The 11,298-nt window shown below is 59.6% G+C and overlaps 1 protein-coding gene across 1 annotated transcript; it reads left to right on the top strand.

Annotated features, from left to right (window-relative positions):
• The first annotated feature begins 3,503 nt into the window (after positions 1-3,503).
• Positions 3,504-11,285, top strand: SMARCD2 (SWI/SNF related, matrix associated, actin dependent regulator of chromatin, subfamily d, member 2). Its single transcript, XM_009287879.2, has 12 exons — positions 3,504-3,682; positions 5,987-6,029; positions 6,845-6,967; positions 7,091-7,210; positions 7,385-7,480; positions 8,579-8,680; positions 8,975-9,136; positions 9,414-9,511; positions 9,814-9,949; positions 10,063-10,185; positions 10,285-10,386; positions 10,494-11,285. The coding sequence occupies exons 1-12, from the start codon at positions 3,507-3,509 to the stop codon at positions 10,545-10,547; spliced, it is 1,335 nt and encodes a 444-aa protein (XP_009286154.1). The 5' UTR covers positions 3,504-3,506; the 3' UTR covers positions 10,548-11,285.
• Positions 11,286-11,298: the final 13 nt, after the last annotated feature.

The raw sequence follows: 11,298 nt of genomic DNA, 5'->3' as shown, positions 1-11,298 counted from the left end.
GCCTTTGGCAGGCAGGGAGGCTCCTGTCATGCCAACGAACGTCCATCGGGAAGCATTCCAGCCTCCCGTTGGATTCAACTGAAGCTGACTCTCAACAGAGCTCCCCAAACGCAAGCGGCCTGTGCATTGACCTGGGATGAACCGCTAAACCACAGCCAGCCCCATTTGTTCCTTCGGCTTTGGCAGGGAACAGAAACAAGCTGTTTTCTGTCCCGTTTCCAAAGGGCTCCGCTCGCTCTCCGCAGAGAAGGCTGGATGCAGTCCAGTTCGTTCCTTGGAGCTGAGCTTGTGAGGTTTGCCCTTTGTCCACCCCGCTGGCAGGGGCGGTGGGGCAGGGAGGGGAGGACGAGGCAGTACCCAGAGGGGATGGGGCAGCAGCGCTGCCCTGGGCGAAGAGGGGTGGACGGAGGGACAAGAGGTTCTATTAGCCGGGAAGGAGCTAAGGAAGGTCTCCTTGGTTTGAGCCGGTCTAATAAAATTTCCTGAATTTAAGCCCCCTTGTGTCCTGCTAATTTCCAGGGCTTCTGAAGGGGGCCGGAGGCTGGCTTCACCCCACCAGGGCTGTAATGCTGCTTCGTGGCTTAGCCAGAGGTTTAAGGCTGTGCCATGCTTGCGTGAGTTGAGTCTTAGGAGCCTGCAGCCTTCGGGGAGCTGAGGCTCCCCCGGACAGGGATGTGGTCGCTGACTGAACACAAGGCAGAGGCTGGCTCTGCTTTGCCAAAAGGCTTCTCTGTTAGCAATTTGCAAATCTTGATGGTAAACTGAGGGGAAAAAAAACATCTGTGTGGAGGATTTTGCCTTCCTTTTTTTTTTTGCTCGTCCAAGTGATGAAATGCGGGTCCCTGGTAGGCTGGAGCTCGCTCCCCCGGCAGCTTAACTGTGGCTGATGGTTCTCAGATGTTTATGGAGGTGACATTAAAGTCTTAAGTATGACAGATCTGTTCATTCTTGCGCTGAATCTCTCCCTGCTGACAGAGGTGTCTCATCTTGTAACTGAGCAGTCTCTGTCCCTCTGAAGAGCAGATGAACATGCAGGAGACCTTGCACAAGATGTTATCGCTCATGTGGAGCTGTCAAAGACCCTCTCAACCAACTCAGCCAGCCTCCAAATCTCTCATTTCAGGGATAGATCAGAAACGTGACCCACGGAGTGGCAGAGGGAGGTAGGAGAGACCTCGGGGCATGGTGGTGGTGAGAGCTGCCCTGGCCAAAGGATGGGAGCTGGTCGTGGCCACATCGCCTCTTAGTCCAAGCAAGCTGCTGATCACATTCCCCCTTCCATGTGCTTTGGGAGTGGGTTGTGGTGGTGTATGTTGTCACATACAGTTTCCCCATGGCACTGACCACGGTCTCCTGCATGAGCCTGAGAAACACCCAGGAGCAAGGTTTTCCTCGAAAGCCGTCTGTCTTATCCATGCTCCTGGTGGCTCTAGGGAGCTGCAGGTGACTGCACGCAGCCTTGGCACTACGCAACTTTTCTTGGGGCTCCCAAATTTCTGATGAAAAGTTTCACAGCCTCTTCTCGTGGCTTATCTGCTCTCCAGAAGCCCTCGCAAGTGAGTCAGCACGGTTATGGGAGCGCGGTCCTCCTGTAGCTACGCTGTGCTGGCAAGCAGTATTTACCCACTGCCTGCGTGTTTTAATTTTGCAAAGGGTGTGGATCTCAGTGCTGCCTCTCCTCCCAGCCCTGCCACGGAGGATTTCTTGACAAACCTGGAGAAACTGGGTTCTTCCCTTGTGATTTTTGGCAAAAGAGGAGGTGCTGCTGGCCACGGTCGGCTCTTGGCGATGCCGGTGCAGTCCTGCTTGTCACGAAGAGCTGCGCAAATGTGGCCGACCAAAAGGAGAGAAACATCTGGGGGCTGCTAGGAGGAAGAAACAGGCTCCTGCCTTGTAGCAAGGGCAGGTTAGCGAGCCCAGGCTCTGGAGATGCTGCTTCAAAGGAAGGCTGAGCAAAGGTGGAGGCAGCGTTTGGTTGTGTAACGGGCTCTGCCCACACTTCGTGTGCATGTTTTTGAACTTCCATGTGCAGCACTAATCCTGTAGCCTGCTGCTGCTTGGCTTCCCAGCTGCAATACGCTTCTCAATGCAGCAGTTGGTATATTTTCAGGATCTCCTGCTTGCAGAGACACCTGTGGCCTCGGGCTCTGGAGAGGAGCAACTTGGGCTCTTGGTTTTGTGTTTACCAGCTCTTTGGGGAGGAGGTGAGTGGGTTTTGGCTCCAGCTGCCATCAAACCAACCTTCCCGCTGCAGCTCTGAGCCTACCCATAAAAGCTGTGGGGGACAGGCAGGCTGCGAGCTGTGCTCTTGTGCCCCCAGCCCTCCCGCACCCGGGGTATGCGCTGAAATTAATGCCTGTATGCAGATAAGCTCGTCAGCTCGCGGTGTTGCCTTGTCGGGCTCCTTTGGGATAACAAGGTGGTTTCATTAGCTCTCTTGCGCGGCATGGCCGTGTGCCTCTGCTCCGTCCGCAGGGCAGCGGGAGGGGAGCTGTGGGGGATGTCCTGGCACGTCAAGGAGCCTGCAGCAGGGGAGAAATGTTGCTCTGCTGGCTTGGTGGCTCTCCCAGCCTCGCATCTTGGCAGTGGGGAGCTTGAGGATCAAAGTATCCCAGGAGGCTGTTGGCTCGGACTGCCGGTGAAGCAGGCTGGAGCACGTAGGGACAGCCGGTGCGTCGTGGGGTGCTGTGACCATTTGTCGAGGGCCCCAGGGGTATGTATGGGGTGTAGACCTGGTGGCACCTGTGAGCCGGCAGTGCAGGTGCTGGCTTGCCAAGTTGCTCTCCTCCAGGGGATGGGGAAGGGCTGTGAGTGCTACCCTGCATCGGGACCCCTTGCAGGAATGGTTCGCTATCGTGTTGTGGCTTGTAAATGCCCTTTCTGGGTCCCCAGAGGGGGAAGGATGGCAGCGGGAGCTGGTGCGTGCTGGCAGGGGGTGAGCTCTTGCCTCCATCCCCTGCACCCAGGAGCTCGGCTTTCTTCCTGCCTGTTGGCCGGCCTCATGACCGGTGCCATAAGGAAGTGGGATTGCCCTGCTCCCCTCCCGGGCATTGCGTCTGCCAGCCTTGGCGCTTTCCGGAGAGGAACCCGTGGCACAACCCACACCACAGCCCCTGATGTCCGCAGGGTGAAGGCTTTGCAGGCAATGACCCTCGTGACGGGGTCTCGCACAGCTCCAGGTCTGATGTCTCCTGCTGTGTGGCGGTGGCTCGGGGCCATGGCTGGCAGGCGGGGCTTCCCCTGCGGTCAGTGGCTTCTGCTCATCCCGGTTCTGCTTTCCCGTCACTCTTCCTGCAAGGAAGGCCGCAGCTCCTGATGTCCTTCCCTCCTCCCTGCCCTGTCCCTCACCCGCACCTCGGAGCAGGGAATGGCCTCAGAAATCTCTCCCGGGGAAGAAGCGAGAGGGCGGATAGCATCCGCTGGTCCCCGGCAAAGGTCAGGGCCCCTCACAGGGCAGCGTTTAACTCACACTCTTCCTCTCTTCTCTTCCCCACTAGCGCCCCGGGATGCCGCCGGGCAGCCGGATGCCCATGGCAGGGCTGCAGGTGGGACCACCGGGAGCCCCCCCCTACGGAGCAGCCTCCCCGATGAGACCCGGCCTGCCGCAGTCGATGATGGACCCCTTCAGGAAGCGCCTGCTGACCCCCCAGGCACAGCCGCCACTGGCCACCCAGAGGAGAGGGTAAGGGGTTGGCACCCTCCCGCTCCGGGACAGACACCTGCAGCAGGCTGGTGGGGGTTGGTTTGACCCCCTGGGTCCCAGCTGCACTTCACCGCAGAAACCCGCAGCTCCCTGCCCTGCTGCAGAGGGGCAAGCAGCCCGCAGCGGGGCGGGAGCTGGCACGGCTTGCCTGCAGACTCCCCCCAGCTGGCCCCGCCGGCGGTGGGAAACCTGCCAGAGCTCGGGGCTGGCATGTTTTGCGATGACGGGGGGGGCAGGGATGGGGGCAGAGATCACTCAGCTTGCAGCTTCCCCGTGCTCTGATCTCCATGCCAGTAACCGAAAAGCCTCGCTGCATGTGTTTGTGCGTGCCAAAGGCCCCAGCACTGGCTCCTTGGGGTCTTTCCCCTTCTCACAGGGGTTCGTGCTGGCTCTGGCAGGCACAGACATGGGTGGAAAGAGGGGACGGGTGCAGCAGGTTGCAGAGACTCTCCCTGATCTGTGGTCTCGGTAGGACTGTTCATTTGGGGCTGGTCTCAGCAAGCCACAGGCAAGGCTCTGCCAGCAGCTCCTCGCTTGTTTACAATGCTGCTAATCCCTTTGCTCCGTTTCTGTTTTCCACGAGGGCTTCTTGATTACTGGAGGCTGTTTCTCAGGGCAGGGTCCCTCGGTCCAAATGGATACTCAGGTCCCATTCCCTGCCCTGCCTACGTGGCAGGGCCGGTGGCCGACAGCTTGGTTGGCTCCGTGATCCCTCCGCAGGGAGTCGCAGCCTCTGCAGAGCAGCTGCGCATCCCTTCAGTGCTCCAGAGCAAGCTGGGGATTAAGGACAAGGGCAAGCTCGCAAGGACGTCAGCGGCCAGATAAGGCTGCGGCTCCATTCCCGGGGGCTGGCTGCGTGGGATCAGCCGTGCTCGGCTGGTCGAGCATCCTCGCTCCCGGCCGGCTGTGGATCAGGGGATCAGGACCTGCCAGCGGCTAATGGGGTGGCCAAACCCTGCAGGGCAGAAAGCATTTAATGCAGCAAGAAGAGCTCAGAGAAGTTCTCTGACCCCCCTCTTAGCTAGGGCTGCCCTCCCGACCTGTCCTCCTGCGCGAGCAGCTGTGGGGCAGCCGGCGTACCTTGGACACCTCGTGATGGCAGCACGAATGCCCACGTTTGCTGCCCTGCTGCTTCACATGCTGCCAAGGGAAAGGGACTTCCCTTTGCCTGCTGGACTCTGCCCCATCTCTTACTCACATGTGCAGCAGAATGGCAGGAGAGCGTTTCCTCGTGTATCCAGGCACTGAGCATGAATTTAACGGGGCACTGGGGTGGGCTCAGGCTGATGGGGGCTGGGAGCCTGCAGCATGTGGGAGGGGAGGAGAGCCCAGGGCCCTGTGGTCTGACAGGGTACTACAAGCTCAGAGAGCGCTAAAATGGCTCTGAGCAAGGCTGCAGCTGTGCTGTGGCTCTAGAGGCCACTCTGCTTCCTCTACCCATAACGATTTCAGCCCCACCCTGGCAAGGTTGATTTGTTTTAAGCTGTTTTTAAGTGAGCTCCTGGAACTGGGCTTTGGTTTGTAGCATTGGGAGAATGTGACGGCCATTTCCAGAGAGGAAACTCGGGAACACTGTCCTGCAGACGGGAGCATGCCTGCAGCCGCAGCTTTGCCTTATACCACCTTTGACGGTTGGACTCGATGATCTTAGAGGTCTTTTCCAACCTCAATGATTCTATGATTCTATGATTCTCCTTGCTCCTGCCCTGCAGCACCCTTAGCAAGCAGCAGCAGCAGCAAAGCAAACTGAAGCCAGGGACTGGATTTCCTTCCCTGGTGATAGGCTCTAGACGTCCAACACCTTCCCCCCTGGAGTCATCGTGGCTTGCCCACAGGGTTATAATTTCTTACTCATTTGCTTTCCAGCACTAATCCAAGGGCTTGTGCTCTAGATGCTCTTACGGCCTTTCTTTGCTCCCCTCCTGCAAGTCCAAAGTCCCTCTCGCACAGAGCAGCCCCAAAAGCAGACCTGCTCCCCCGGACCTGTTCACTGCAGCGGGAGCCTCGACACCTGGCTCAGACTGAGTCATCCACATGGCACGTAGCTGGCACTGCTGCTGTGACTCCTGTTCCCGGAGCCTGGCCCCATTCATGGCCTGGATGGGGCCAAAAGAGCCACCGGGCTCCTGGTGTAGAAGCAGAGCTCAGTGTTGTCCCCTGAGAGACCCACTGCTGCCCAAGCATGGGACATGCAGCAGCTTCCCACCAGGCAGGCAACAAGGTGTCCTGCAAGAGCTTGCAGTGTAATAGGGGTTTTTTTGCCTGTCTCTGTGCTTTTTGCAGGGTGAAAAGGAGGAAGATGGCTGACAAGGTCCTGCCACAGAGGGTGAGTGCTGCCTCGGTGCGTGGGGAAGGAGCTGAGCTGCTGGAGGGAGGTGGTGCATCCGTGCAGGTCCCACAAGGAGGAGGAGGCTCGCCGCGCCTGCTGCCCAAGCATGGGACATGCAGCAGCTTCCCACCAGGCAGGCAACAAGGTGTCCTGCAAGAGCTTGCAGTGTAATAGGGGTTTTTTTGCCTGTCTCTGTGCTTTTTGCAGGGTGAAAAGGAGGAAGATGGCTGACAAGGTCCTGCCACAGAGGGTGAGTGCTGCCTCGGTGCGTGGGGAAGGAGCTGAGCTGCTGGAGGGAGGTGGTGCATCCGTGCAGGTCCCACAAGGAGGAGGAGGATCTCGCTGAGCCGCCTCCTGCCCGCCGGGCATTTCTGCTCAGTCCCAAACCAACCTGGAAGATTTCTGTCTCTTCCTCTGGGGTGGTGGGAGAGGTTTGAGGTGTGCACAAAAATTGTACAAGCAGGACTTTGGGCAAGCAAGGAGCAGCGGTGGCTTGGGGTGGAGACCCCAGGAGGACCTTAAGCCCCTCCTGGAGGTCCCTCTTAACAATCCATTACCTGCCTGTGCCACCGGGCAGGCTGCTGGGCACAGTGACAGGCTCCAAATTGGGGTCCGCAGTACAACTCTGATTTGGGGAGAGCTTTGCAGGGCTGTAGTCTTTGCTTAAAATGAGGAATTGGTGCTGTTGTGCTGGACTCATCACTTGGTGACTCCTTGGTGCGCCAGCCCAGCACCAGTATCATCGCTGGGGCTGGCGTGGGGGACGCAGCCCCATCCCAGCACTCAAGGGACTGACCGTTTCTGTTTGACAGATCCGGGAACTGGTCCCAGAATCCCAGGCCTACATGGACCTCCTCGCCTTTGAGCGCAAGCTGGACCAAACCATCGCTCGGAAGAGGATGGAGATTCAGGAGGCCATTAAGAAACCGCTGACGGTGCGTGGCAGCCCTGGCTGGCCAGGAGGGCGAGCAGCTGGGTGGGGTGGGGGCTGCTGTGGGTGCTGCCAGCCACCCTCTCACTCCGAGCATCCCCCCCCTCTCTGTTTTCCTATTCCACAGCAAAAGCGGAAGCTGAGGATTTACATCTCCAACACTTTCACCCCAGCCAAAGAAGAAGGGGAGGGTGGTGAGCGTGTGGCCTCCTGGGAGCTACGTGTGGAGGGCAAACTGCTGGAGGACGTAAGGATACAGGCAGGGATGAACTGGTTGTGGGAGGAGCACTGCTGCTCCGTGCTGAGAGCTTGGCTGGGGTGGATACGGCCCTCTGTTCGCTGGGTGCCGGAGGCAATGTTTGGGCTGGGGCCCTCCGTGGCTGGTGGTGTCAGGCCAAGCCTCTCCCGCTCTGTTTTGCAGCCGAGCAAGCAGAAGAGGAAGTTCTCCTCCTTTTTCAAGAGCCTCGTCATCGAGCTGGACAAAGAGCTGTATGGGCCAGACAACCATCTGGTGGAGGTGAGATGGGGGAGGCTCCCGGCCACGCTGCGGGGCTGGCTCTGCACCCCGGGCAGGGTGGGGAGAGCTGTTAACCCCAGCGGGCGACGGGAGGTGGTCCTGCCGCTTACCCTGTGGGCACTCAGCTCCCCAGGCCAGCGCCTGTCCCGCTGCGAGAGGGGATTGAGTAAGGTGGTTTTGGGTGCCGGGGCTCGGTGCCGAGCCCTCCGCGGGGGACCACGCTGCTGTGCTTTCCAGGCTTAAGTTTACAGTTGCGTTTTCCTCCCTGGTGCTGGCTGGTGGCCGGCTTGGCAGCTGCCGGCAGCAACTGCTGCCCGTCCAGCTCTTAACCCCGCCTCGTGCCCACAAGTACGCAGCTAGAGCCAAGAGGTGTGGGGCTGCAGTGAGGACATGGCTCTGAGAGGCAGCTTGGGCAGCTCTTGGCCCCACAGATTTGCAAATATGAGGCCCAACACAGGTGATGATGCCACAGAAAGGCTCATCTGTGCGTCCCAGCGCCAAGCGGGGAGAAGGGTCTCCCCTGTTGCCTCCCAGCCCATGGCCTGGCTGGAAGGGGAGATCAAGCACCGCCTGTGAGTGGGATCAGACCTTTTTTGGGGTGCTCCTGCCTGGAGCAGGCTTTCCCTGCACCCAGCTCACGCTTTTTGCCCCGAGAAACGCTTGTTTCTGTGGTGGTGCCTGCTGCGGTGGGGGTGAATCCCCTTCACGCGTGGGGTGGTTTGTGAGAACAGCTCTGATGCCCAGCCCCTGCACTGGCTGAGGCAGGATTGATCCTGCATTGACACCAGGAGCTGTTTGAGCCCTTGACATCAAGTGCTCAGGGCTGTAACTCCCCCAGCCCATCCAAATTCCCATCTGCCTCTGGGCTGGAGCACATCAAGCTGTATCTGTTGGACCAGGTGGGCTCTCGGCTGAAGCCCAGTAGGGTCAGACTCCCAGATCTGCCAGGGGTGGGATCCAGGCTGTCTGTCTCTGCTAGACCCCTGCACAGCGCCTGAGCACTGGCGCTCTCTGCTCCTGGCTGCAGACCCCAAAGCCTGTTAGCAGGTGGCTTGTCATGGTCCTGGAGTTGAGCAGTGTCCCCTTGGTGTCTCATAGTGGCACCGGCTGCCCACAACCCAGGAGACTGATGGCTTCCAAGTGAAGCGTCCCGGCGACGTCAATGTGAAATGCACTCTGCTGCTCATGCTGGATCACCAGGTAGGGGTCCTGGAGCCACGCGGGTGCTGGCTGTACCCTGCTGCCCTTCCTCCAGCACAGCTTATCTGTGCAGGGAGGTCCGGCGGGGGCAAACGGGCCTGGGCTGGGGCAGAGCCTTAATATGAGGCCACTCGGGGGCTGTGGGGATGGAAAAGGAGCACAGAGGGCTCCCGGCACAGACCTTGCAGCCTGCGGTGACACAAGTGTGTGACACAAGGGCTGTGTGGGGCAGCGTGCCCACAGGAGGGGGCCCTTCCAAGTGCCAGACCCCCTTCATCCTGCCTGTCCCTGCAGCCACCACAGTACAAACTGGACCCTCGCCTGGCTCGCCTGCTCGGGGTGCACACCCAGACCCGCGCCAGCATCATGCAGGCGCTCTGGCTCTACATCAAGCACAACAAGCTGCAGGACAGTCACGAGAAGGAGTACATCAACTGCAACCGCTACTTCCGCCAGGTCAGTCCTCGCCCCGCGGCACCACCGTGCTTTGCTGGGAGGAGAGCACCCTTCCCACCTCCAGTAAGGCCAGAAAAAGCATCTTTTTCTGGCCTGAAACAGACACTCCAGACTGCCCGGTCTCAATTTATGCCCCTTCCCCAGGGGCTTGCGTCCATCTAGCTTGCCATGCACAAACCAGGGCTGGGCAGGTTTCCCCCCTCCTGCCTGGCCCTTTGCGTGGTGGGTGGGAAGAGCCCCTGCCACGGACAGCAAACACTCTGCTTTGCCCCTCCAGATCTTTAACTGTGTCCGCATGCGCTTCTCTGAGATCCCCATGAAGCTGGCGGGGCTCCTGCAGCACCCAGATCCCATCATCATCAACCACACCATCAGGTAAGGGCGGAGGGTGTGCTGGGCAGCGTTCCCCAGGGCTGGCGGGCTCTGTGGGGTGGAGGGGCAGGGTGTACCTCCCCAGCGGGGTGCAGGAGGGGAGGGCAGTACCCGCAGGGGCTACGAGGTCTCCAGCCCAAAGCAGCAGTGAGCACAAGTCACTTGGGAGGGGAAGAATCAGCCAAACAACTTTGGGGGCTTCTCGGGGCGGTCAGTGGGGTACTCGTGTTGCTGTCAGGGGAGTCGATCCACCCCTACAGCAGGGTGGAGGCTGACGTCCCCCCTCACGCCCTGTTTCCTCCCAGCGTGGACCCCAATGACCAGAAGAAGACGGCCTGCTACGACATCGACGTGGAGGTGGATGATCCCCTGAAAGCTCAGATGAGCAACTTCCTGGCTTCCACCACCAACCAGCAGGAGATCGCCTCCCTGGATGCCAAGGTGCGGGGCTCAGCCAGGGTGGCACTTCAAGGCTGCACCACAGAGCTGGGGGGAGCTTGGTGTCCTGTTCTGGGGGGGACACAGCTGCCTCTCACCCCTCGTCATCTCCCTAGATTCACGAGACCATTGAATCCATCAACCAGCTGAAGACGCAGCGTGATTTCATGCTGAGCTTCAGCAACAACCCGCAGGATTTCATCCAGGAATGGATCAAATCCCAGAGGAGGGACCTCAAGGTAAAAACCCCGGGGCTGAGCGGGGCGAGGGGCTGGGGTGGGGGGGAGGTCCAGCCCTGGCGCTCATGCCGTGTCCTCCCCACCCCGTGTTTTGCTCAGATCATAACGGACGTGATCGGGAACCCCGAGGAGGAGCGGCGAGCAGAGTTCTACCAGCAGCCCTGGGCGCAGGAGGCTGTGGGCAGACACATCTTCGCCAAGGTGGGCTCCGTGCCGTGCTGGTGGGGTGCTGCAGCGAGTCGGGGTGGCAGCGGGGAGGTCCCTGGGGCAGCCCTCTCTCCCTGCTTGACCGCCCTTGTCCCCTCCAGGTCCAGCAGCGTCGGCAGGAACTGGAACAAGTGCTCGGGATCCGCCTCACCTAAGGGGGCCCGGCGGGGGCTCGGGAGCTCCTTCTCCTCTCCCTGCTGCCTGAGCTCGACGGTACTTCTTACTGGAATCAAATACAGCACTTGCACAAGCCCTACGTGCCTGGAGGGATTTGGAGCCACTAGCACCCCTGGGCTCCCCTCGGCCGGGAAGCTCTAGCCACAGGCAGAGCACAGCGGAGGGTCCCCCGGTTCCCCCCAAAGTCCCGCTGCAGCCCTTCTGCTGCATTAACGCGTCCTGCTTTTGCATCGTGCCCTTCGCCTCTTCCCCGTAGCACTGAACGCAGCCCTCCTGCTCGCTCCCCTCCTCTGGCCAAAAGCCCTCCTTGGAGTTGCTGCCCAGCAGGGAAAAGCTGCCCGTGCCGAGCGGGAGGCGCTGCCTGCCCTGCCAGCCCTCCCCGAGCCCAGCCGCTGCCAAGGCAGGCCTGGCCCTGCCCCTCTTCAACCAAAGTTTTGTCATTCCAAACGCCAGCCCCCTGCCCCCGCTGGTGCCCGACGTTTTGCACTATTTTTGTGAACAGGTTTTATAAAAAAAAAAAAAAAAAAAAAGGAAGCGTTTTGTACAGTGGGTTTGTATTTGATTAATATATTGAGTTCCTCTTACTGCACTCATTGCCTCAATCTATGCAGTGGTTCGTGGTGTTCTCAGAGGGCTGGCTCGGCCCAAGCTGTTCTTTTTATACGTAACCAAGTTTTTTAGCGTTAAGTTTCTGACAATCAGTTGATTATTCCACCCCCCCCTGCTGTT

Source organism: Aptenodytes forsteri, unplaced genomic scaffold (genome assembly GCF_000699145.1).
Source record: "Aptenodytes forsteri isolate BGI_AS27 unplaced genomic scaffold, ASM69914v1 Scaffold249, whole genome shotgun sequence".
NCBI lineage: Eukaryota > Metazoa > Chordata > Aves > Sphenisciformes > Spheniscidae > Aptenodytes > Aptenodytes forsteri.
The sequence above is the reverse complement of the archived record's forward strand: the minus strand, read 5'-3'. Positions and strand labels throughout refer to the sequence as shown.